The 27,648-nt window shown below is 44.0% G+C and overlaps 1 protein-coding gene across 1 annotated transcript in view; it reads left to right on the top strand.

Annotated features, from left to right (window-relative positions):
• LOC139378939 (neuroligin-2-like) overlaps window positions 1-27,648 on the top strand; it is a 136,014-nt gene that overhangs the window by 28,709 nt on the left and 79,657 nt on the right. The window contains exon 2 of the mRNA XM_071121568.1: window positions 16,908-17,057. Within this exon, the coding sequence (XP_070977669.1) occupies window positions 16,908-17,057 (150 nt within the window). The remainder of the gene's footprint in view (window positions 1-16,907; window positions 17,058-27,648) is intronic.

Raw genomic sequence — 27,648 nt, 5'->3', positions numbered from 1 at the left:
GTTCAACACTGCAAATATTGACTCTTTGCATCAACTTAATGTAATTGCCAATAAAAGCCTTTGACACTTATGAAATGCTTGTACTTATACTTCGGTATTCCATAGTAACATCTGACAAAAATATCTAAAGACACTGAAGCAGCAAACTTTGTGGAAATTAATATTTGTGTCATTCTCAAAACTTTTGGCCACGACTGTATAATGTTGTAAGAATCTTGACAGAATACCTGGTCTATGTTCTTTGAAGGTTCTCAGATCATTTCATGAAGTTATGGCAGAGGCATAGGCAGACATTGCTGTGTGGCTGGGCCTGAGTAAAAGTGACTGGGCCGTCGTATTTCAGAAGAAATATCCAAACATCAATGGTGCAGTCGTGGTGCAAGGGACATTTCCCAAACGGCCTGCCTGGCGAATGAAAGGTGCTCTGTGTGACAAATGATGAGAAACAGATGTAGGCTACTTTGAATGACCTACAATTATGGCAAGGCAAAATACAACCAGATGACATCCAGAATTATACTGAACACAAATATAAATGCAACATGTAAAGTGTTGGTCCCATGTTTCATCAGCTGAAATAAAAGATCCCAGACATTTTTCATACAGCACAAAAAGCTTATTTCTCTTAAATGTTGTGCACAAACTTGACAGTGAGCATTTCTCCTTTGCCAAGATAATCCATCCACCTGACATGTGTGGCATATCAAGAAGCTGATTAAACAGCATGATCATTGCATAGGTGCACCTTGTGCTGGGGACAATAAAAGGCCACTCTAAAATGTGCATTTTTGTCACACAACACAATGCCACCCTGACAACTGTCAGAAACCATGTCAGGGAAGCTCATCTGCGTGCTTGTCATCCTCACCAGGGTGTTAACCTGACTGCAGTTTGCAGGGCAAATGCTCACCTTCGATGGCCACTGGCACGCTGGAGAAGCGTGCTCTTCACTGATGACTCCCGGTTTCAACTGTATGAGGCTGATGGCAGACAGCGTGATGATGTCGTGTTGCTGAGCGATTTGCTCATCAACGTTGTGAACAGCGTGCCCCATGGTGGCGGTGGCAGGTGGGGTTATGGTAGGACAGGCATAAGCTACAGACAACGAGCACAATTGCATTTTTATCGACAATTGCATTTTATCGATGGCAATTTGCACTGAGATACCGTGACGAGATCTTGAAGCGCATTGTCGTGCCATTCATCCACCGTCATCACCTCATGTTTCAGTATGATAACACACGGCCCGATGTCGCAAGGATCTGTACACAATTCCTTGAAGCTGAAAATGTCCCAGTTCTTCCATGGCCTGCATCTTCGCCACACATGTCACCCATTGAGTATATTTGGGATGCTCTGGAACGACATATACGACAGCTTGTTCCAGTTCCCGCCAAAGTCCAGAAACTTCGCACAGCCATTGAAGAGGTAAGGGACAACATTCCCCTGGCCACAATCAACATCCTGATCAACTTTATGTGAAGGAGATGTGTCGCGCTGCGTGAAAATAATGGTGGTCACACCAGATAGTGACTGGTTTTCTAACCCACACCCCTATTTTTTGGTCTGTGACCAACATATGCATAACTGTATAATTAATTCATTTAAATTGACTTGATTTCCTTATACGAACCGTAACTCAGTAAAATCTTTGAAAGTGTTGCCTGTTGAGTGTTTATTTTAGTTCAATGTAAATAATAAGCCTAGACCTTAACGGCTGCTACGTTAGACCAGATTAGCGTAGAGGTAAGACAAATAGCAGGTTTATGTGGTGGTGTGTTACATGACAATCGGTTACTCGAGGAGTTCCTACACTTCACAGCGGCTGAAGGCTTGGATGGTAGTCGCTGCTGATTAATTTCTGTAATGTGCGTTTTGCTAGATTTATGGGTAACAAAAAAAGGCAGAGGCTACATCTAATTCCATACACCATGGTTGCCACATATTTCTACCCTAATATTACTATTCTTGAATAAATTACCGGATCAAGTCGAGGCCCTGGTCTAAACCCCATAGACTGTCCCTTAAGCTCTTCTACCGAGAAGCAAAATAAAGAGGGTCAACTGTATAACTCATGAAACATGGGAATAAATGCAACATTTTCGTTGTGAATGCTAATATCGGGAGTCTGAGAACAGAGCGGAGTGCGGAGCTGTCTGGTGCTTAAATCTTTGATCCGACTTTCGCGGGCTCATGGCCAAGCCGCATTACCTGGCCGTGGTGCTTAATAATATAGGCCTATGCTGTGGTTTCACACTCGCACTTTTCAAACCCGTATTGCCAAATATTTCATGTGATTTGTGTTTGTGCAGGCTACTTCGTGCATGATTTCTCTATTGCACTAGACACTTGATAGGGCGTATACCTCCACTAAACAACTTGATATGCATCAGTGGGTATTAAAACGTGAGTTGTGCAATGCCCACTGAAAAAAAAAGTGGGTATAGGATACGCAACTCCACAACCACTTACAACACCGCTGACAAAACAGGCCGAGTGTCCAAGTCCTACTCTGACAAGTAAACAAACAATGACATCGACAACATGTCTATCACCTACATAGCGAGAGAGAGAGAGATTCTACCACAGCAGACAAGTGTTGTGATGTAATTGGAAAAACTATACTGTCACAAAATAATGGATGAAGTGTTCAGTCCGGTCTGTCCAACCTCATGAAATAACCAACATATGATCAAATCAGATCGACCACTCCCACTCAAAGGAGCCATCCACCATACAGGCACAACGGGTGTATTCAGGACCATGGTCAGCGCATCCGCCGGACACCAGCTCCGCAAAGGATTGCAACATGCGCAAAAAGTGTATTGCACTATTGCATAAAGAAGCAAGGAATAACAGAAAGGCCTGAACGTTTTTTCATTAAGCCCAAAAGTGTACACTTTTTGCCATATGAAAAAATCTTGAACAGTACAGCGGGTATGGAATGAATAGCTCACTTTGAATAAGCGAACGCTACTCCAGGCATTCAGGCATGAAATCACTATACATAATACCACGGCGGGTATGAATACAATAGCTCACTTGAGTCAGCAAACATAAACATGGCATGAAAACATGAAATCATCATACATAGCCTAATATCACAGTGGATATGAATACAGTAGCTGACTTTGAACCTAACACATATAGGCCTGACCTACCAAGGCAGGCATGAAAACATTAGGCTAAATCGTAATTAAACAGTATTCAGGCTTACGTTTCTTGTGCGTTTCACGTTTTACAGCACACGGCGTAGACGCCTATTGGCTTGGTGTTGAAGATGGAGATGGCTACATCATAGTCTGAAGGGTTCCATTTCAAAGGACAATGGGGCTACATTGTTGAGACTTGCAGTCAGCATGCAAGATCTGATGGATGTTTTGATACGGCATGTGGTGGAGAATAGTCTCACAACAATACATGAAGTCATAGGAAGGGTGATAATGGCCCTTAGTAGTCTATTGATGTTAGGGAAAATGTCAGGGCTGCAGCTGTCCAAGACTTCAATACCGGATGAGAATTCCTTCCCCCCCTCCACACACACAATTTTCCGACGCAGTTGCTGAATAAACACGGTTCATTCTGGACTCGTGAGTCTAGCGTATTTGGGCAGCTGCTCTCGGCGATTTATATTTGTTAAAATCATATTTCGATATTGCAAAATTCATTCCATCTCCCCATGTCCACGTAGTGTTATGCATAACAATGTTCTGAACTACTGACGTGATCACGATTCCTCTCTACAAATGAATAGTCCATGGACTCGGGGTTAAGTTGATTTAAAATATTACCCCGACTTTGATTTCGATTGCTTGCACTGAAGCCTTAACGTTTATTCAGTGCAAACGAGTTGGGTTTGAAGCATGCCTCGCCAAGGTGCTTCCAAGCCTCTAACAAATTAGCTTTCCATAGTGGCCTTGGGGAAATGTCTACACATTTTACAGAAAAGAGCTTCCCTTGATCGAACTGTATTCCAGCCAATAAAACTATCCATACCACTTCCATGAGAAACACCTGTATGTTCCATTGATCACTGTAGTGGGGAACACTCACATTTTTAGTTGTGTGGGTGGTTGGTCAACTGCAGGCAAATCCTTAGGTGGATTCCGACTCGTGAAAACATGCTCACCTTGATGAGGTGGGGCTGGGCGATGGTGAGCTAACTGGGATGTGGAAGTCGAAGCAGTAACTATGCTAACCTCCTCATGGGCTGACATGCTAACATGCTAGCCTCTTCATGGACTGACAATGACTCTGACAGATTGGGCTCAGCCGATAGAGGTAGTGGAGCAGGTGTTGTCCTCACCCTACATCCGTGGCTTTTTGGTTTGTTGGGGAAACATTTCTGCTACATTGTGTTATTTATTACATTACCTGGAACCCTAATGAGAACATTTGGGGAATGTTCTGTGGTGGTTGTTGCAGATGTTGTGCACAGGATTATAGTGAATGTTAGGAGAACATTCCAAGAATATTTAATACAAAAGAAACCCTAAGGAGAACTTCATGGGAATCTTTGTTTGAGGCAAATGTGTGTGTTTGAATGACTGGCGATTAGGGACGGTGTGGGTGTGCACACAGGCACGCTAGTGCAGACACACACACACACATACACATGCACACACACACACACACACACACACACACACACACACACACACACACACACACACACACACACACACACACACACACACACACACACACACACACACACACACACACACACACACACACACACACACACACAGGCAAGCTAGCACAGACACACACACATGCACGCACACACACACACAGGCATACACACACCCTGTGCTGGCTCGTCAGTGGTGGGCTGATCCTTGAACCAACTGACTGCTGGGAAATCAGAGTAGACCCTGCGTGCCTGCTTGGGAGATACACACACACACACACACACACACACACACACACACTACATGACTGCTGATGGGAGAACAGCCCTGGGAGACACAGCAGAGAAGAGACCAGCACTGAGGGTGTGTGTGTGCCTGTGTGCGTGAAAACAGTGAAAATTATATTGTATGTTAACAGAAAATCTTTGGAGAATGAGTACACACCTCTGTGTGTTGTTGTTATCTAGTGGTAACAGTAGGGATCATGGGAAGTCTTCCTGCCTCTGATTTGTAGTCTGTCTGCTCCAACAGAACAGATGAAAATGACATGCACTATTCAGCTCTGGGTTTAGACAAAAAAAACAGTAACAGAAACAGGACAATACTACTCAGCCTAGTAGTTATTCTGACTTGTTTTCTGGGGTGATCAGCAGCCTAGATGGTGATCTTTCAGTGACAGGCCACTCTGAGTTTCAGCCTAGCTTAGGCAACTTCAAGACAGAACGAAGGCTTACTGGGAAATGGTGGGAAAGGGAAAGAGTGGAAAGAGAGAGAAAGCACGAAACCCTGCCCCCTTCCAACAAAGACTATCCGATGTCAACGGCTTCGTAGCAGCTTCAAAAACAAGTGTACTATTCTCTCCCCTCTCTTCCTGTCTGCCTCCACCACTCAGCCCTTCACCCCCTTCATCGCTCCCTCCTTTCCCTCCACTGTTTCGCTCTGATCTCTATATTCTTCGTGCTAGTCTCTCTCTCTCCTGATCTCTCTGTTCGTTGTCTGGCCTCCTGTAGCTGATACTTTATTTGCTCCCTGTCTATCAAGTCTCCCACCGGATGCCATTGTGTTATACCCACTTGTCTTTGTTACAATGTATGTTCCCTGTCCTCTCTCGCTTTCTCTATTTCTACCCCACCCTCCATTCCTACGCCCGCCCGCCCCCTCCCTCTCCACCTCCTCCCCTTTAGCGCTCTGAGCAATCCCCTCTTTCTCCTACACTTTTCATATTTGTGTTGCTGTCACTCCTCTCCTCTTCGTCGTTCTCCTCCCCATCGCCTCAGCTCTTTGCAGCAATCCTGACACTCAACGGTCTCTTCTTCTTCCTCCTCTTCCGCCTCTCTCCGGGCTTTAGAAATAGCATTTGGATGAGGCCAATTTATTTATTTTTGTAATTATTTTTTTAAACGGATCAATTACAGAAATGGAGTGGAGGGGAAGCTAAGACACACACAGCATCTCATGGTATACTGATCCAGAACAACACACACACACACACACACACACACACACACACACACACACACACACACACACACACACACACACACACACACACACACACACACACACACACACACACACTGTTGTCCCCACCCCCTCTTTTTCCCACATAACTTTCTTCATCTGTTTTCCCCAGCCCAATTAAAAGCCCAATTGCTATTTGGTTAACCCCGCCATCACCTAAAGCCCAATTCCTCTTTTGTTAACCCCGCCATCACCTAAAGCCCAATTCCTCTTTTGTTAACCCCGCCATCACCTAAAAGCCCAATTCCTCTTCGGTTAATCCCGCCATCACCTAAAAGCCCAATTCCTCTTTGGCTAACCCCGCCATCACCTAAAAGCCCAATTCCTCTTTGGTTAACCCCGCCATCACCTAAAAGCCTAATTCCTCTTCGGTTAATCCCGCCATCACCCCTTCTCTTCCTCTTCCTCCCCTTCTTTTCTTCTTATGCACTCATTCCATCACATATCCTCCACAACCTTGCCAGGATGGCGCCGACAGTGATGGCCGCCTCGCTTCAGGTCCTTAGGAAACTATGCAGTAATTTGTTCTTTTATGTATCTTTTATGTATCTTTTACATTGTTAGTCCAGAAAATCTCAAGTGTTATTTAATACAGCCGGGAAGAACTATTGGATATAAAAGTGACGTCAACTTACCAACATTACGAACAGGAATACGACTTTCCCGAAGCAGATCCTTTGTTCAGATCTCCACCCTGGACATGGGATCTTATCCCAGAGGCCGACCCAAAACAGCGCGGTCGCCGCAGGAGAGGTAGTCGGAGCGGCCTACTGGTCAGACTTAAGAGGCGAGCACACCATCCACCACTTCCGAGCATATTACTCGCCAATGTCCAATCTCTAGACAACAAGGTAGATGAAATTAGTGCACGAGTTACCTTCCTGAGAAACATCAGTGATTGTAACATTCTCTGTTTCACGGAAACATGGCTCACTTGGGATATGCTGTCAGAGTCGGTACAGCCACCCGGTTTCTTCACACATCGCGCTGACAGAAACAAACATCTCTCTGGTAAGAAGAAGGGTGGGAGTGGATGCCTTATGATTAACGACTCATGGTTTAATCATAACAACATACAGGAACTCAAGTCCTTTTGTTCACCTGACCTAGAATTCCTTACAATCAAATGCCGACCGCATTATCTCCCAGGAGAATTCTCTTAGATTATAGTCACAGCAGTGTATATCCCCCCAAAGCAGATACCTCGACGGCCCAGAAAGAACTTCACTGGACTCTATGTAAACTGGAAACCATATATCCTGAGGCTGCATTTATTGTTGCTGGGGATTTTAACACAGCTAATCTGAGAACAAGGCTTCCTAAATTCTATCAGCGTATCGAATGCGCGAGACGAGCTGGTAGCATTCTGGACCATTGCTACTCTAACTTCCGCGATGCATACAAAGCCCTCCCCTGCCCTCCCTTCGGCAAATCTGACCTTGACTCCATTTTGTTGCTCCCAGGCTATAGACAGAAACTAAAACAGGAAACGCCCATGCTCAGGTCTATCCAACGCTGGTCTGACCAATTGGATTCCACGCTTCAAGATTGCTTCGATCACGTGGACTGGGATGTGTTCCAGGTAGCCTCAGACAATAACATTGACGTATACGCTGACTTGGTGAGCGAGTTTATTAGCAAGTGCATCAGTGATGTTCCTTAAACTGAAAGCGCGAACCACCGCTTTTAATCATGGCAAGGTGACTGGAAACATGACCGAATACAAACAGTGTAGCTATTCCCTCCGAAAGGCAATCAAACAAACAAAGTGTCAGTATAGAGACAAAGTAGAGTCACAATTCAATGGCTCAGACACGAGACGTATATGGCAGGGTCTACAGTCAATCACGGATTACAAAAAGAAAACCATCCCTGTCGCGGACATCAACATCTTGCTCCCAGACAAATGAAATAACTTCTTTGCTCACTTTGAGGACAATACAGTGCCACTGACACGGCCAGATACCAAAGCCTGTGGGCTCTCCTTCACCATGGCCAACGCGAGTAAAACATTTAAACTCGTTAACCCTCGCAAGGCTGCCGGCATCCCTAGCCGCGTCCTCAGAGCATGCGCAGAACAACTGGCTGGTGTGTTTATGGATATATTCAATCAATCCCTATCCCAGTCTGCTTTGCCCACATGCTTAAAGATGGCCACCATTGTTCCTGTTCCCAAGAAAGCTAAGGTAACTGAACTAAATGACTATTGCCCCGTAGCACTCACTTCTGTCATCATGAAGTGCTTTGAGAGACTAGTCAAGGACCATATCACCTCCACCCTACCTAATACCCTAGACCCACTCCATCACATTGCACACTGCCCTATCCCATCTGGACAAGAGGAATACCTATGTAAGAATGATGTTCATTGACTACAGCTCAGCATTTAACACAATAGTACCCTCAAAACTCGTCATTAAGTTCGAGACCCTGGGTCTCGACCCCGGCCTGTGCAACTGAGACCTGGACTTTCTGACGGGCCACCCCCAGGTGGTTAGGGTAGGAAACAATATCTCCACCCCGCTGATCCTCAACACTGGGGCCCCACAAGGGTGCATTCTCAGCCCTCTCCTGTACTCCCTGTTCACCCAGGACTGCATGGCCATGCACGCCTCCAACTCAATCATCAAGTTTGCAGACGGCACTGCAGTGATAGGCCTGATTACCAACAACGACAAGACGGCCTACAGGGAGGGGGTGAGGGCTCTCGGAGTGTGGTGTCAGGTAAATAACCTCACACTCAACGTCAACAAAACAAAGGAGATGATCGTGGACTTCAGTCAACAACAGAGGGAGCATCCCCCCCATCCACATCGATGGGACAGTAGTGGAGAAGGTGTCCATTTTTAAGTTCCTTGGCGTACACATGACGGACAAACTGAAATGGTCCACCCACACAACAGCGCCTCTTCAACCTCAGGAGGCTGAAGAAATTTGGCTTATCACCTAAAACACTCACAAACTTTTACAGATGCACAATCGAGAGCATCCTGTCGGGCTGTGTCTCTGCCTGGTACGGCAACTGCACTGCCCAAAACCGCAAGGCTCTCCAGAGGGTAGTGCGGTCTGCACAACGCATCACCGGGGGCAAAACCTGCCCTCCAGGACACTTATAGCACCCGATGTCACAGGAAGGCCAAAAAGATCATCAAGGACAACAACCACCCGAGCCACTGCCTGTTCACCCCACTATCATCCAGAAAGCGAGGTCAGTGCAGGTGCATTAAAGCTGGGACCGAGAGACTGAAAAACAGCTTCTATCTCAAGGCCATCAGACTGTTAAACAGCCATCACTAACATAGAGAGGCTGCTGCCAACATACAGACTCAAATCTCTGGCCACTTTAATAAATGTAATACATTTATTTAATAAAGGTATCACTAGTCACTTTAAATAACTCAACTATAAAAATGTCTACATGTCCTACATGACTCGTATCATATGCATATACTGTATTCTATACCATCTACTGCATCTTGCCTATGCATCTATTTTTATGTACATGTTCTTATTCATCCCTTTACATTTGTGTGTATAAGGTAGTTGTTGTTCATTTGTTAGATTACTTGTTAGATATTACTGCACTGTCAGAACTAGAAGCACAAGCGTTTTGCTACACTCACATTAACATCTGCTAACCATGTGTATGTGACCAATAAGATTTGATTTGAATTTGATTTGTGTGTGTGTGTGTGTGTGTGTGTGTGTGTGTGTGTGTGCGTTTGTGTGTCTCTCACAGGGTTCTTTGACAGTTTTGCCTCCCCTCCCTCTCTCTGTCCGTACCCTCATTAAAAATCCACACCTCTTTATACACCCCCCCCCCCCCCCCCCCCCCCCACACACACATACACTCACACACACACACACTCAAACCCTCACACTCACGCGGCTCCCTTCCTTCAACGGCAGAGCCCTTCACGCTGTGTTTGGATGTCATGGAAGCTGAATGGCAGACCTCTGATATATAGCTACTACCGTAAATGACACGCCTCTTCGCTCAAATCCTATCGACGGAAGGGAGAAACGGTGGCGGATAGCCAGCTGCTCTGGAGAGGGTTTTCACCCTGTTTTCTACGAAAACAACACGGCCAGTCCGATGGATCTACTCCTGATGTTTACAGCTTCAGCCTAGTTATATGGCTGCTAGGATGTGGCGGTGGTAGAGGAGGAGAGACACACAGACTGTAAATTGGGCCCACTGAGTCTTTTCCATCTTCTATTTACAGACGGCACTGCCAGAAACCGATCGAACTGACATGCTGTGTGTGGTATACAGTACAGATATACAGATCTACTGACATGCTGTGTGTGGTATACAGTACAGATATACAGATCTACTGACATGCTGTGTGTGGTATACAGTACAGATATACAGATCTAACTGACATGCTGTGTGTGGTATACAGTACAGATATACAGATCTACCTGACATGCTGTGTGTGGTATACAGTACAGATATACAGATCTAACTGACATGCTGTGTGTGGTATACAGTACAGATATACAGATCTACTGACATGCTGTGTGTGGTATACAGTACAGATATACAGATCTAACTGGTCTAACCATCTTCTTCTTGAACTGCACTGTTGGTTAAGGGCTTGTAAGTAAGCATTTCACGGTAAAGTCTACACTTGTATTCGGCGCATGTGGCAAATCAAGTTTGATTTGATTTTGACACCTCATTCCTCTTCTGCTAGTGATCCGTACGACCTTTGCTCTGATCCATAGTGTTTAATCAGAGAGAGGGAGCCTTGATGAGGCTGTGATCTGATTGGTCTGTAGCTAGGCTTTCGTCTCCACGCATCTCATCACTGCTCATTCATCACTATGCTGTCTGGAGGCTCCTTAGAGAGGTCACACACACGCACTTGCATGTGTGCACAAACACACAAACGCACACACATCTATGGAGATAACAGGTCACGTACAACAGGTTGTGAAATAATGCAAAACAATAGTAAACGGAAACAAAATAATTGCTTATTGAATTGAATGCACTCACTTGTCAACTTCATTTAAATCAATGTTTATTTTTAAGTGCAAGGTTTCTACACTACAGTATTTGTTTGGCCACTCCAGTTGTCCTAGATACCTTCCCAAAGCCCAACATTCCATCCAAATAGAAGTAATTATTTCAGTCAAATTTATTTAAAAAGCCCTATTTACATCAGCCGATGTCACAAAGTGCTATACAGAAACCCAGCCCAAAACCCCAAACAGCAAGCAATGCAGATGTATATTTCTGTGTATTATTTGAACTTATCAGGTATGAAGGTAAGACCCAGATGCGGACAATGTCGAATTAACAATGGTTTAATTATCCGACAGGGGCAGGCAATAGACAGGTCAAGGCAGGCAGGGGTCAGTAAACCAGAGGTGGGGCAATGGTACCGGACGGCAGGCAGGCTCAGGGTCAGAGGCAAGCTCAGGGTCAGAGGCAGGCAGAGTGGTCATGCAGGCGGGCTCAGAGTCAGGACAGGCAAGGGTCAAAACCAGGAGGGCGAGAATAAGAGAGACGGGGAAAAGCAGGGGCTGAGACACAAAAACGCTGGTTAACTTGACAAACAAGCCGAACTGGCAACAGACAAACAGACAACACAGGTATAAATACACAGGGGATAATGGGGAAGATGGGCGACACCTGGAGGAGGGTGGAGTCAATCACAAAGACAGGTGAAACAGATCAGGGTGGGACAGAACTATCTTTGAATTAGATAGACACGCTGTCACGTCTTTCCACCAATCATTTTACTTTGTCTATGCTTTATAATTTGATTTGTATGTTGTCCCCTTGAGAACCACTCCAGTTAAATACAGTACCTTTCCATATCCCACCAACCCAACAGCCTCCATCACCCATCTCTCCCAGTCATTCGTATTCATAGACACAGGAGGAAAAACGGCATGAGGCCTACGGTATATTGGAAATTATATTGTTGAGAAAATATCATTCCTATCATTTGTGTTGTTGTTTCATTCCAATTTGATTCAATATTGTTTTAGTTATCCGTCTGTGTGTGGAAAACCTGAGACTCTCGTCTCTGCACACAGATTGATGGGAGTGATAGGATCTCCTAGTGCTATCTAACTTCCATTATAAATACATACATATTCTCGGCGTGGATTGGATTCAATTGGATACACTATTCCATTTGTACCCTAGCTCTCTGCAATACTCCCTAGTCTATACCCAAGTACCGATCTTAATTTGACCACTCTTTTTTTTGCTGAACATTTTACCGCACCAGAGGAAATGCAGATGAGCTTTGTGATTTACATAAATTCACTGAAAACGCACACTAACACATATTCAGTGTTGCACTTTTCATGTAGGCTACTTTTGGCCAGCTAATTGCCAAACCACTAACATTAAGCACAAAATAGGTCAATTTAAGATCCTACATCCATAGGTAACTTAGGAAAGCTAAGGTAGGGAAGCTTTAGGGGAAGCTTTAGGGGAAGCTTTAGGGGAAGCATTGGTTGTAGAAATAGAATGATAATAGTAAAGATATTGCTATGCTTGAGGCTGTGGTTGAAGCTGTGGTTTGGTCCATAACACAACCATAACCGTTATAACAACAGTCACTAACATTATTTTGTTTGTTTGGTGGTTGTAATTGGATGAGAAAGAAGCATAGAGCAGATGAGATACGGAATAACAGGGGGTAGGATGAAACCCTAGACACTGATCTGAGGTGTTTTGCAACGTTAATAGAAACAGTCATGACTCATGGGAGGGTAAACTGGTCCTAGATCAGTTTTAGGGAGTAGGATGTTGAAATTGCCCCTAGACACTGATCTAAGGTTAGATTTGCATTTCTCCTCCTAATAGAAACTGTCATGACTTGTGGAAGGGTAAACTGGTCCTAGATCAGTGTCTACAGGATCGCTTTCTCTGAAACACACACACAAACTAACAAACACACCCGCTGGTTGGTGAAGTGAAGTAAACGTTGGTGGGACGTGTCGTCGTGGCTAAACGCTAAACAGAAGTTTGGGGCTAATCATCCCTTGTCTTGGTTCTGCTTGAGAGGATCAGCCAGACAGACTGAAGTCCTCAGGGTAACATACATCGACAGCTTCTCTCTCTCTCTGTTTCTTTCTATCTTTTTTCCCTCTGGTTTTTCTCTCTCTCTCAATTCAATTCAATTCAACTTTATTGATGTGGCAAGTTAAATGACTTACATTGTCAAAGTATAAATATAACAAAAATGGTGGATCCAACTGCAATAATAATAGTAGTAGTGGAAATGAGATTAACATTAACAGCAACTACAACAACAATATTAATGAGAATAATAATACATTAAAGCAATAGTAGTAGACCAGTCAAAACTAAATAGGAAATATTATTGACATTGCGCTTTTCACTGGCTGTCCCTCAGGTTGTGTCTCTCTCTCCCTCTCTCTCTCTCTCTCTCTCTCTCTCTCTCAATTCAATTAAATTCATTTCAAGGGGCTCTATTGGCATGGGAACCATATGTTAACATTGCCAAAGCAAGTGAAGTAGATAATATACAAAAGTGAAATAAACAATTTCTCCACCCTGTCGCTCTCTCTCTCTCGTTTTTCTGTCTTTCTGTTGTTTTCCCTCTTTCTCTTTTCTCCACTCTCTCTCTCTCTCTAATACTCTGGTTACAGGTATTGTAGGACTTTAGGTACTGTAGGTCTGTATGTACTGTAGGGCTTTAAGGTATTGTAGGGCTTTAAGGTATTGTAGGACTTTAGGTACTGTAGGGCTTTATGTACTGTAGGGCTTTAAGGTATTGTAGGACTTTAGGTACTGTAGGGCTTTATGTACTGTAGGGATTTATGTGCTGTAGGGCTTTAAGGTATTGTAATGCTTTAGGTACTCTAGGGATTTAGGTACTGTAGGTCTTTATGTACTGTGGGGCTTTAGGTCCTGTAGGGCTTTAAGGTATTGTAATGCTTTAGGTACTCTAGGGCTTTAGGTACTGTAGGTCTTTATGTATTGTGGGGCTTTAGGTACTGTAGGGCTTTAGGTACTGTAGGTCTTTATGTACTGTAGGGCTTTAGGTACTGTAGGTCTTTATGTACTGTAGGGCTTTAGGTACTGTAGGTATTTATGTACTGTAGGGCTTTAGGTCCTGTAGGGCTTTAAGGTATTGTAATGCTTTAGGTACTCTAGGGCTTTAGGTACTGTAGGTCTTTATGTACTGTGGGGCTTTAGGTACTGTAGGGCTTTAGGTACTGTAGGTCTTTATGTACTGTAGGGCTTTAGGTACTGTAGGTCTTTATGTACTGTAGGGCTTTAGGTGTTGAAGGGCTTTAGGTATTGTGGGGCTTTAGTAAAGGGACATGTTATTTGGTACTGAGTTAGTTGGTTCGAGAAAGAGAGAGGAGAGGGATGCTGTGGAATAGAGGAGAGTGATAGAGTAAAAGAGAGAAAAGGGGATGGATGAATAGTTGAGAAGAGAGGGAGGGATAGAGGAGGAAAGAGGGAGAAAAACGAGTGAGAAAAGAGAGGGAGGTAGATTGCATCCCCTGGGGGCCATTGTGCTGTCTGTCAGTGTTGTTGTGCCTGTAACATATCCATGGATGATAGAGGCCAGCTCTGCTCATATCAGTCTATGTGGATTGGGTGGGTGAACGTGCTTGTGTGTGTGCCCGGTGCATGCGTGTCTCCTTACATGCGTGCTTACGTGGATGTATGTCGGTCTGTGTGTGTGTGTGTGTGTCTGTCTGTCTGGTTGTGTATGTCTCTGTGCGTCTGTGTGTGTGTGTGTCTGTCTATCTGTCTGTCTGTCTGTCTGTCTGTCTGTCTGTCTGTCTGTCTGTCTGTCTGTCTGTCTGTCTGTCTGTCTGTCTGTCTGTCTGTCTGTCTGTCTGTCTGTCTGTCTGTCTGTCTGTCTGTCTGTGTGTGTGTGTGTGTGTGTGTGTGTGTGTGTGTGTGTGTGTGTGTGTGTGTGTGTGTGTGTGTGTGTGTGTGTGTGTGTGTGTGTGTGTGTGTGTATGTCTCTCTCTGTGTGTGTGTGTGTGTGTGTGTGTGTGTAATAGGATGTGCAGGTGGTCATTGGTGGATAATGAAATGAGTTTCAGGTGGAGACATGGCAGAGGGGTGTCAAGGGGTTAGAGATGTGTGACTGCAATATGTCTCCATGGCAACAGTCAATGAGAGTTAGTTTGTGTGATGGAATGGCTGCTGTTCAAGTGAAGGAGAGAGAGAGAGAGAGAGAGAGAGAGGGTGGGAGGGAGATGGGGGAGGTAGGGGGGAGAGAGACAGAGAAGGAAGAGAGGATGAGAGAGAGAGAGAGAGAGAGAGAGAGAGAGAGTGAGGGAAAGATGGGGAGAGCGAGAGAGAAAGAGAGCGAGGGAAGGAAGGAAAGGAGAAATCAAACAGTATTTGTCTGTGTTTGTGTGTATGTGTGTGCTGGGTTGTAATCATTAGTCCAACCAGTTGTAAAATGGCACATTCAAATGAGAGTTTCTATTGGACAAATTCAGGTAGGTCCCTCCCCGTTCCTTTCCATTGGCTTACAACAGGATCGGCGTAATGAATCCACCCCTTGTGTACTGTCATTGTTATGTACGTCTGTTGTTGAATCTACACTGAGTGTACAAAACATTAGGAACACCTTCCTAACATTGAATTGCCCTCAGAACAGCCTCAATTCGTCGGGGCATGAAATGGACTGGATGTCCTTTGGGGGTGGACCAATGTTGATACACACAGGAAAAACCCAGCAGCATTGCAGTTCTTGACACAAACCGGTGCACCTGGCACCAGTTCAAAGGCACTTGAATCTTTTGTCTTGCTCATTCACCCACTGAATGACACACATACACAATCCATGTCTCAGTTGCCTCGAGGCTTAAAAATCTTTCTTTAACCTGTCTCCTCCCCTTCATCTACACTGATTGAAGTGAATTTAACAGGTGACATCATTAAGGGATAGCTTTCACCTGGATTGACCTGGTCAGTCTATGTCATGGACAGAGCAGGTGTTCCTAATGTTTAGTAAAATCCGTGTATGTGGGTTTCAGTACATGTGTACAAGGGTGTTACAGCAGGGAGTTCTTCTATTTAATGGCATGTTGTGTTTCATAGAGCCAGACTTGGCAACCAATAACTTCTCTTTATCTCTCTCTCACGCTCTCTCTCTCTCTTCCTCCCTCTCCCTGCCTCTCCCTCCCTCTCTTTCTCTCTCTCTCTTCCTCCCTCTCCCTCCCTCCCTCCCTCTCTCTCTCTGGTAAGCTGATGCTATAGTGGTTATTTATGTTACCGTTCTGCTCCGCTGCGCCCTCACATTAATTATCCTCCAACCCAGGTGCTCAGCAGACACACACACACAGACAGACAGACAGACAGACAGGCAGGCAGGCAGGCAGGCAGGCAGGCAGGCAGGCAGGCAGGCAGGCAGGCAGGCAGACAGACAGACAGACAGACAGACAGACAGACTACCACCACCATAAAAACATCATTGAAGTCAGAGTCCCCTATATATATACACACAGTAGATCTACTACACTGCCTCACAGAATCCACTGTATCCCGTTAGCTGGATTCACACTGATGATTCTAAAAGGTACCTGGCTTTAGAGTTGGTCTTTGTTCGTGATGGATTCATTGGCTTCCTATTTCTATTTGTCTCCCTCTTCTTGTGTGTGTGTGTGTGTGTGTGTGTGTGTGTGTGTGTGTGTGTGTGTGTGTGTGTGTGTGTGTGTGTGTGTGTGTGTGTGTGTGTGTGTGTGTGTGTGTGTGTGTGTGTGTGTGTGTTGTGTCTGAAGACATCCGTGACCGTAGGAAGAAGCCAGTGATGCTGTTTATCCACGGAGGCTCCTACATGGAAGGAACCGGAAACATGTTTGACGCCAGTGTCCTCGCCGCCTACGGCAACGTTATCGTGGTCACTATGAACTACCGTCTGGGCGTCCTCGGTAAGTTCTGACTACCGCTGTGTGTACACACACACACACACACACACACACACACACACACACACACACACTCACACACACACACACACACTCACACACACACACACACACACACACACACACACACACACACACACACACACACTCACACACACACACTCACACACACACACACACACACACACACACACACACACACACACACACACTCACACACACACACACTCACACACACTCACACACACACACACTCACACACACTCACACACACACACTCACACACACTCACACACACACACTCACACACACACACTCACACACACACACACACACACACACACACACACACACATTGCACGCACACACACACACACACACACACACACACACACACACACACACACACATTGCACGCACACACCAGACCTGGGATAACTATAGTTTTAAGTATCTCAGGAAGTGGCTACTTTTTGTTGGATTGGCTGCCATCAACTAATGGCTGGGCTGCGTCTGGAACTGCATGTTATAGATGGAATGAGTAAAGCGCCCACTATCACCTATACTACTCCAATCTATCTGACAGTCATGCTTGATCGACACAATACATTTCTGTCTGAACGTTCTGTAAATTCCCATGAACAGGCCCCAGGCGTAGACAATCAAGTCAAACGAATTAGCCAATGTTATTTTGTACAGATGATGAGTATAAATAAGTTGCGACACTCCACTATTGTATGACGGTTCCAACGTGCCGCTGAAAAGGTCGAACGCCGCAATTCATTTCGCGATACCTGAAGATACTGCAGAGTCATGCCAAGCCATTTGCAAACGTCGCAAACAGGAAGTTGGACGCTTAGCAGAAACAACTCCGTACGTCTTTGTCCATCTGAGGGTCAGGGTTCTTGTTTCAAACCCACGCGATACCATCTTTAAAGGGATCGGTTACTCTGAATTCAAACGAACATGATTTTCCACCTACCTTGGCTGTAGTTGATTCAAGAAGGCAGTTTTGGGATATTTCGTTTTCTTTTGACACTTAGCCATGTTTTGGTACTGTTAGCACTCTCAGTAACACTGTTCTTGTACCCCGTGCAATAAAACGGTCACTTATTTTTCAAGCAACATTTTTATGAGCATGTTGTTACGTGATGCTTTTGTGATTGCATAGTAATGAGCCGAGAGTTTTTGTAAGTACTTCACACAAGAGGAATAGTGACTGCTCCTTATTCCACTTCTGTAATAACTCTGTCATTATGCAATTATAAAGCAAAGACCTATGTAAAAACAATGTTGCTATTGTAATAATCACAAAGTTACTCCACATGTACAATAACTTTATGTCAAGTGGTACTCTATTACCTTATGTCTCACTCATTATGAAAACATATATGTTAGTCATTTTGAAGCTGCGTAAGAGGTGATTCCATGTCCCTCGTGTATTTAATTCTAGGCTACAGGGTATATTAAGCTTCATAGCTAAGAGCCGCCCAAACCATGTGCTTATGCCCGTATATTTAGACTAAGGCAACTAACTGTTGTAGTTTTTGGTTCTTCAGCAAATATTTGGCAACCATCAAATAAGAATTTTTGTTTTTTAAATAACTTGCATTTATTCAAATACCTTTTAAATATGATTTGGTTTTCTTAAAGGTATTCAAAATACCTTTCAAATACTATTTGTTTTTCTGAGCACATTATTTGAATTTCAAAGAAAATAGTTGCCTTTTAGTTGAATCTCTATATCGATATCGATATATATTTGACTGCCTTGAGTATTTGAAAAGTTGCATTTTTAAATAAACTACCAAATTGAACAGTTTTCTGCCCAGGTCACACTCACACATACAACACAAACACACATAAACACACCCACACACACTGTATTCCCAGCTATCTGAAATGATCTATTTCCTCCATCTCTTCACTGATCACGAATGGGAAAAGATAACGAAGGAGAATTGCAATACGAAGGAAATATCTCAACTATCTGTGTTCTCCAAAGTTTCTCCTCCACATACTGTAATTCCACTGTTGATTGCTCTTGTCTGCAGAGTTCCTCTGATGTAAGGTCTGGCATCGATTGGTCTGGTCTGATGCAAGTGCTTTGTGTGCAGACTGAGTCTGAGCTCACTGCTAAATATATATTTTTTTACAAGACAGAAATATTGGAGCGAGTCGTAGTCATGCAAATTAAAGACATCTTTATAGGGTCGGAAATATACTTCCCTATTTTTCACTTTAACTACACCAACGCAGAGCAGAGCAAGGGAAATAGATCACACGACTTTCATCTTAGAAGATAAAAGTAGATAGAAGTAGATTAAAAGTAAGTCTCGGACTTCTCAGATATGATGCCTTTTTAAAACCACGAGCACTCATGCGATACTGTATGCCTGAGTCATAGAGATGTATCATACATGTTCTATTTAATGCTATGTCCTAAGTATTTAACCCCCGAGAGTCTATTGGTGCGTCAATTTAAGAAATGAATTTTAAAAATCCCTATCAAAATCCGTCCATTTAAGCTAGAGATATTTCTTTTTTTGCACGGGCTGGATCTCGATATCTAGCATTGGCCAATGGCGGCCTTCTGCATCTGTGGTGGAAGCTACAGAGCTACAGCGGTGTTTGTCAGAGAATGAAACGTTCAGAAAAAACGGTCTTCTCACGAAAACGTCTGTAGCATCTGAACGGTTTGGCCTAAAAAATAATATGATCTAATAATAATCTAATAATAATCTGATAATCTAATAATAGTAATGATCTAATAATAATCTGATAATCTAATAATAGTAATGATCTAATAATAATCTGATAATCTAATAATAGTAATGATCTAATAATAATCTGATAATCTAATAATAGTAATGATCTAATAATAATCTGATAATCTAATAATAGTAATGATCTAATAATAATCTGATAATCTAATAATAGTAATGATCTAATAATAATCTGATAATCTAATAATAGTAATGATCTAATAATAATCTGATAATCTAATGATAGTAACGATCTAATAATAATCTGATAATCTAATAATAGTAATGATCTAATAATAATAATATGATTGCATCTATGGAAAGATGAGACTCTCACGAAAACGATGGTGGCCTCTGTCTGAAGGTAACCGGGTACCGGTTTTGAAAACAACGGCAACAGCATCATGCTTACAAAAGCAGCAGTACAAGCTGCCTGTATTGTACGCTACCTGTAACGTTCAGAAGTTTGTGTTTGTATTCATTGTGGATCCCTATTAGTTCCTGCCAAGGCAGCAGCTACTCTTCCTGGGGTTTATTATGGATCCCCATTAGTTCCTGCCAAGGCAGCAGCTACTCTTCCTTGGGGTCCAGCAAAATTAAGGTAGTTATGTACTATTTAAAACATTACATTTCACGACAGATTTCACAACACATTAAGTGTGTGCCCTCAGGCCACTACTTTACTATCACATATCTACAACACAAAATCCATGTACGTGTGTGTAAAGTGTGTATGTTATCATGTGTGTGCGTGTGTGTGTGTGTGTGTGTGTGTGTGTGTGTGTGTGTGTGTGTGTGTGTGTGTGTGTGTGTGTGTGTGTGTGTGTGTGTGTGTGTGTGTGCCTGTGTGTGTGTGTGTGCCTGTGTGTGTGTCTCTTCACATTCCCCGCAGTTACATAAGGTGTATTTTTATCTGTTTTTTAAATCTGATTTTACTGCTTGCATCAGTTACTTGATGTGGAATAGAGTTCCATCTAGTCATGGCTCTATGTTGTACTGTGTGCCTCCCATAGTCTGTTCCCATAGTCTGTTATAGACACACACACACTTTATTGTAACAGATGTATTTTTCATACTGTATATCCAATGCGATGAATGACATATTAATGTGAAACGAGTGTGTGTGTGTGTACATGCACATGTGTGTGCGCGCGTTAGTGCGTACTGCACGTGTGTCCATCCTGAACAGTGTAGGTTGTCAGGCTCAGAGTAGGTTGCGTGTGATCTCAGTTCAGACGCTAATCATGGTGACCTTTCAAAACCATGAATGATAGGCTACAGTACATGGTATATAATTAAGCAATAAGGCCCGAGGAGTTGTGGTATACGGCCAATATACCACGGCTAAGAGCAGCTCTGACGCACGACGCAACGCGGAGCAGCTCTACCACTGTTATACTCCGACTACAGTGGTAGGAGTAAATCCTGGAATTCCCTGAATTCACATTCTCACTTAGAGCCCCTTAGAGACCGTTTATTTGTGGAACCACTACATTTAGGTTTGTCTCTTCAAGGGATACTTCTGGATTTTGGCAATGAGGCCCTTTATCTACTTCACGACACTAGGATGCTAGTAGATACCCATAGACTTAGTTAGCATTGGCTCGCGAAACTACCTCTAACTTCCCTCATACAGGACACAGAGACATAAAGATGGTATCCATGAGTTCATATGACTCTGGGGAAGTAGATTACATTCCGAAGGATCCCTTTAAACTACATGTTTAGTGTCAGGTGGTTTTTATCCCCCATTACTATAGAATAAATCCCATCAAGACATTAGTTGTATACCATTTAATTATCCCTTTAACATGATCTACATTACTGTATAAACTGGGTGGTTCAAGCCCTGAATGCTGATTGGCTGACAGCCGTGGTATATGAGACCTTATACCACAGGTATGAAAAAACATTCATTTTTACTGCTCTAATTATGTTGGTAATCAGTTCATAATAGCAATAAGGCACCTTGGGGGTTTGTGGTATATGGCCAATACAGTACCGCTAAGGGCTGTGTCCAGGCACTCCGCGTTGCGTCGTGCATCAGAGCTGCTCTTAGCCGTGGTATATTGGCCGTATACCACACCCTCGGGCCTTATTGCTTAATTATATACCATGTACTGTAGCCTATCATTCATGGTTTTGAAACGTCACCAGCTCCAGCTCTCATATTTCTCCCAGTCTCCACATCAATCTTTGACCAGGTGACTTTCATCACCCTTCCTCTCTCTCCTCTACTCCCCCCTCCATCCATCCCTCAGGCACTTCTTTTCCCTGTACCAGTGTCTGTGTCATGTTTGAACCTGCTCTGTCTGTCTCTTCTCTCTGATTTAAACCACCTCTCAACCTCCCTCTGTCTGTAGCGTTGATTAAAATGTGTGTGTGTGTGTGTGTGTGTGTGTGTGTGTGTGTGTGTGTGTGTGTGTGTGTGTGTGTGTGTGTGTGTGTGTGTGTGTGTGCGTGTGTGTGTGCGCATGTGAACAAACCAACACCTCACGTCTTTCCGACTCTCTGATTAAAACCATGACCAGCATCCGGTCGGCAATGACAACAGTGGTTACCATGGTAACACCACAGTAAAAACTCCACTCTACTAAGCAACCGTAGCATGGTGCCAGAGTGTTGAAATTCACAAAATAATGTCTCTTTATAGCTTTTAGCTTCACAGTAGCATTTGTAAAGCGGTACACTGGCTCTATACAGTATGTAGCTATTGCTATATAGCTAGCGCTATTTTTCAATACACAAGCCACAGTGTGGACACTCGTATAGGATTCTCATACATACTGTAGCTCTTAGCAGTAACCTGTTAGCGCTATAGCACTACAATGGCTGACTCCACGCTATTGCTACATTCCAACACAAGCCACATAGGAATATGCTAGGCTTTTAGCTTAACAGTAGCCTGTTAGTGCTGTTGCAGGCTAGCTGCCCTGCACCTGTCTACAGGAGGGAATTCCTTCCTCTGTGTTAAATATATAATTGATGTACATAGTATAGCGTAGCCTAGAGCTGCTGAGAGCCTGCCGAATTAGCGCGGGACCTTGCCTCTGCTGCCTTTAGCGACACAGACGTACAGTCCATACGTCACTTCAACTGGAATGAGGTTTTTGAAACCGCTATGGGACCTGGGACTACTCCGAGAGAAGAGAGGGATGGAGAGAAAGAGATGGAAAGAGGGAGGGATGAGCAGAAAGTAGTCATCTATTTAGAGCCGTACATTGTAGAGCAGAAAAGGAGAGAGGATGTTAAACTTGTGTGTGATGTGTGTGGGTGTGTGTGTGACAGAGATGGAGGGGAGGTGAATGGACAGAGGGCAAGAGAAGGCATTGAGAGATGAGAAAAGAGAGTGAAAGAGATGAGATGGAGGGGGTACTGTAAGAGAGAGGCGGTAGAGAGAGAAGAGCGAGGAGAAAGGCTGCATTTGCCTGTGATGCTAAAAATAAATCCTGCAGAGCTGCTTTTTAAATCTGCAGCGAAGCACACATTCATTCACAGTACAATTATACAATATGGGCCAGGACGGATACACACACACACAGAATGCACCTCACATTAAACACAAACATTCTGCTCAATAGTCTAGTGGTGGTATCCTATCCAGAACATCGGCACACACACATAGACACCGACCGCAGCCTCAACTGAATTCGTATTCAGGACACTGCCTGGTGAGAGAAAGGCTAGCTCCATGGGGGGCCTCTTAGCGAGTGTGTTTCGTGTGAGTGACAGCGGGTTCTATGGACCAGACTGTGGTTTGAAATGTGTCCTGACAGGACTAGAGGAGATATTAAGACGCCAGCAGAGAGAACCCCCACAACCTTCCTCCACACACACACACACACACACAACTCTTCTTCCTCCTAACCAAGTCCATCCGGACCGTTTCCATGGCAACCCCGGGCAGAATTGATAAGCGAAAAGTCCTCTTGACTCGGCGGAGAGATCGAGCGAGGTAGATGAGAAGGAGAGAGGGTCAAGGGGAGAGGGAGAAGGAGAGAGAATGCAGTGTGACTTTGAGAATGAGGGATAGGTCTGGAAAAGGAGAGGGAGGAGAAGGGAGAGATGACAGTAATAACTAGGCTGATTTCTTTTTTCTGGAAGAAGAGATTAGCACCTCTGCTGGCCTGAATGAGACACACCCACACATGTTCTCAAACACACACACACACACACACACACACACACACACACAGTCACCTAATTACTTCCCCCTTCTCCCTCCTCTCCCGCCAGTGATGTCACGTCTGTCGTTCCCCTTCATTGTTCACCAGACGCTGTTTCACCTCTGAGTGTCCCTGTCCTCCCCTTTTCCTCTCCTTTCCTTTCTCCCCCTCTCTTCTATTCTTCCTCACCTCTGTACTCCCAGTCTCCTCTCTTCTCCCCCTCTCCCTCCTGTCTCTCCTCCTTCACTTCCCCCTCTCCTCTACCTTCTTCCTCTACCCTCCCCTCACCTCTCTACTCCTCCCTTCTTTCTCCTATTCTCCTCTCTCCCCTCCTCTCCTCCATCTCTTCTCCCCTCCAGCCTCTTTGTACCCGCTATTCTCCGTTTCTCTCATTCCCTCCCCTCTCTCTCCCACTGTCTCCCTCCATTTCTCTGTCCCTGTCTCCCTCATTGGCCAGTCGAAATGATGACCGATGAGTGAGATTATGCTGATAGATGTATCACATCTCAAACGCCTCGTCTTTCTAATGGAGAAACATAGTACATAATATCAGGACATACATCACAACTAGAGACTGACACAACCCTGGACTGTTAGATGGTGAGCTCTTTCTCTTTCTTGCGTTTGTCCCACTAACGAGTCGGACTGTAAGCTAGGTTGCATCCCAAATGGTACCGTAGTCCCTGTGTAGTGCACACATTTGGACCAGGACCCATAGGCCTCTGGTTTGTGGCTGTGTAAAAAACGAACCTCGATCCTATTGAGCTAGCCAGGCATGACTTTTAATGCGACTTTTATCCCATGCACAACTGATATACAGTCGCTACACATTACATCTAAATAGGGATTACATTGGATTTAACTACTCCACATTTTCAAAGTGAAAGATTTTTGTTTCAAATATTTGTTATTAAACACACACAGAATGGTGTATAGGTATACAAGACAGGTATACAATTCTCATCTAAACATAAAAGAGCATACAGGAACAACAAGACCCAGAGTTCTGGGTGCAGAACAAATAATACAAAACACGACATACAAAACAAGGACACGTAGAAAGAAAGAGGGAAGAAAGAGGGAAGATCCCCCCCCCCCCTTATTCCCCCAAACCCCCCCCCCCACCCCCCTCCCAACTGCTCGGGTGGCAGGGCCAGCACATGCTGCCCAAAGGTAGATTAAAATATTACAATTGAGAGTGCGTTAATAAGTACAAATTCACAGCGCCGACTCGTCCAAGTAGGAGAGGAGGCTGCCAGATTTGGTCAAATGTTGATAATTTATTGTTCAGAATATATCTAATTCTTTCTAAGTGTACAGTGTTTGCCAATTCACTGAGCCATAATTTGGTAGAGGGCGCTTCCCTCCTCTTCCAAAACAACAAGATTAGTTTTTTTGCCGAGATGAGACCGTACGAGATTAGTTGTTTTTGGGGGTTGGTTAATCCGTTTAGGGACTCAGATACTCTCAGGATTATCAGAAGCGGGTCTGGATCTATTGAAGTCTCCAAAACTTCAGAGAGGATCCCAAAAATTCCACTCCAATAACCATGCAAGCTAGAGCATAGGGCAAAGCAGTGGAGTAGTGTACCCTGCGTAGCCTGACATTTATCACATGTAGGGGATGTCTCAGGAAATATCCTATGCAGTTTAGTTTTGGAATAGTGTAATCTGTGTAATACCTTGAATTGTATGAGACGATGTCTGGAATTAATGGAGCATGTGTGGATATACTCCAAGCTCTCTTCCCAGTCTGCCACCGAGATGTCAGTCCCTAGTTCTTCCTCCCATTTTGCCTTGATGGCATCAGTGGAAGGTGTGCTAACAGATTGAAAAGCATCATATAGACGCGATATCAGTTTATCGGAGGTGGGGCATATTTTTATGCATCCGTCAAACATGGAAGGTTTAGCATTCCCAAATGTTGGGAGGTGTTTTCTAACATAGTCTCTAATTTGTAGGTATCTGAAAAAATTACTTCTGGGAAGGTTATAAGTTTCCCTCAGCAACTCAAAGGAAGCAAAGGTCCCTTCTATGTATAAATCCCCTATGGTACTTATCCCCAACTCTCCCCATCGCTCAAAGGTGTTATCAAGGTTAGAAGGGGCAAAGGAGGGATTCCTGGCGACAGGGAGCATGAATGACATTGGTCTAAGCTCAAAGTGGACTTTAATTTGCTTCCAGATTCGAACTGTGCTATGTATAATACGATTGTTACAATAAAGTGACATCTCCAGATTGACAGGCGACAAAATCACAGCGCCAATAGAGAAGGGGTGACACTCCTCACGCTCCATACTAAGCCAGCTGGATGCCGGAAGTACGTCATCCAGCAGAAACGTAACAATGCGGAGGTTAGCGGCCCAGTAATAAAATATAAAATTTGGGAGAGACAATCCTCCGTCCATCTTAGATTTACAGAGGTGTTTTTTACCTATCCTGTGTGTTTTATAATCCCAGATGAAAGGATTGATAATTGAGTCCAGTTGTTTATGAAAGGATTTAGGTATGAATACTGGGATGTTCTGATATAGGTAGAGCAGTTGTGGGAGGAAGACCATTTTAATGGCATTAATTCTACCGAGCAGAGAAATTGGGAGAGTTCTCCAAAATAGTATGTTTGCTTTGAGTTTTTGTATCAGAGAGGGGAAATTCTCTTTAAATAGTAAGGAGTATTGTTTGGTAACTACAATTCCTAGGTAGGTAAATTTTACTGAAGATAACTTAAATGGGAGATGTTCTAGCCAGGAGGTATTTTGCGACCGTATGGGCATTAATTCACTCTTGTTCCAATTTATTCTGTATCCCGAGAAGGTACCAAACAAATTGATCACATCAAGAATAGCTGGGATACTAGCCTGGGGTTCTGTTACATAGAGGAGGATGTCATCTGCGTATAGGGAGATCTTATTTAGAGTATCTTTAGTATTATAGCCGTGTATTGCTGCATGAGATCTAATCGTCTGAGCGAGCGGTTCGATAATTAGGGCGAAGAGCATAGGCGACAGCGCACAACCCTGCCTTGTCCCCCTGTTGAGGTTAAATCGGGGCGACAATGATTGGTTAGTGAGTATTCTGGCACAGGGGTTCCTATATAAAAGCTGGATCCAATTTATGAACCTATCTCCAATATTACATTTCTGTAGGACCTTGAATAGATAGGGCCACTCAACTTGGTCAAAGGCCTTTTCGGCGTCAAGAGATATGACGGCAAGGTCCACGTTGGGTAACCTTTGAGAATACATAATATTGAAGAGGCGCCTGAGATTGAAGAATGAGTTTCTGTTAGGGATAAAGCCGGTCTGATCCGAATGGACCCATTTGCCAATTAAAGTGCTAAGCCTGTTAGCCAGAGTTTTTGCTAAAATCTTTTGGTCTGTATTAAGGAGAGATATTGGTCTGTATGACCCTACCTCTTCTGGATCTTTACCCTTCTTATGTATAACTGTAATGAACGCTTCGTCCAAAGTAGAATGGAGAGCTCCATCCTCATTGGCCTGAACCAACATTTTGTGCAGATAGGGAGAGAGCATGTTGCTGAATGTTTTATAGAATTCACCAGGGTATCCATCTGGGCCCGGGGTCTTGCCACTCTTTAGAGATTTAATTGTTTCTCGAATTTCATCAAGAGATATTTCCTTATTCAGGAAGTTAGAATCTTCCT

This window comes from Oncorhynchus clarkii, chromosome 21 (assembly GCF_045791955.1).
Source record: "Oncorhynchus clarkii lewisi isolate Uvic-CL-2024 chromosome 21, UVic_Ocla_1.0, whole genome shotgun sequence".
Classification (NCBI taxonomy): domain Eukaryota; kingdom Metazoa; phylum Chordata; class Actinopteri; order Salmoniformes; family Salmonidae; genus Oncorhynchus; species Oncorhynchus clarkii.
The sequence above is the reverse complement of the archived record's forward strand: the minus strand, read 5'-3'. Positions and strand labels throughout refer to the sequence as shown.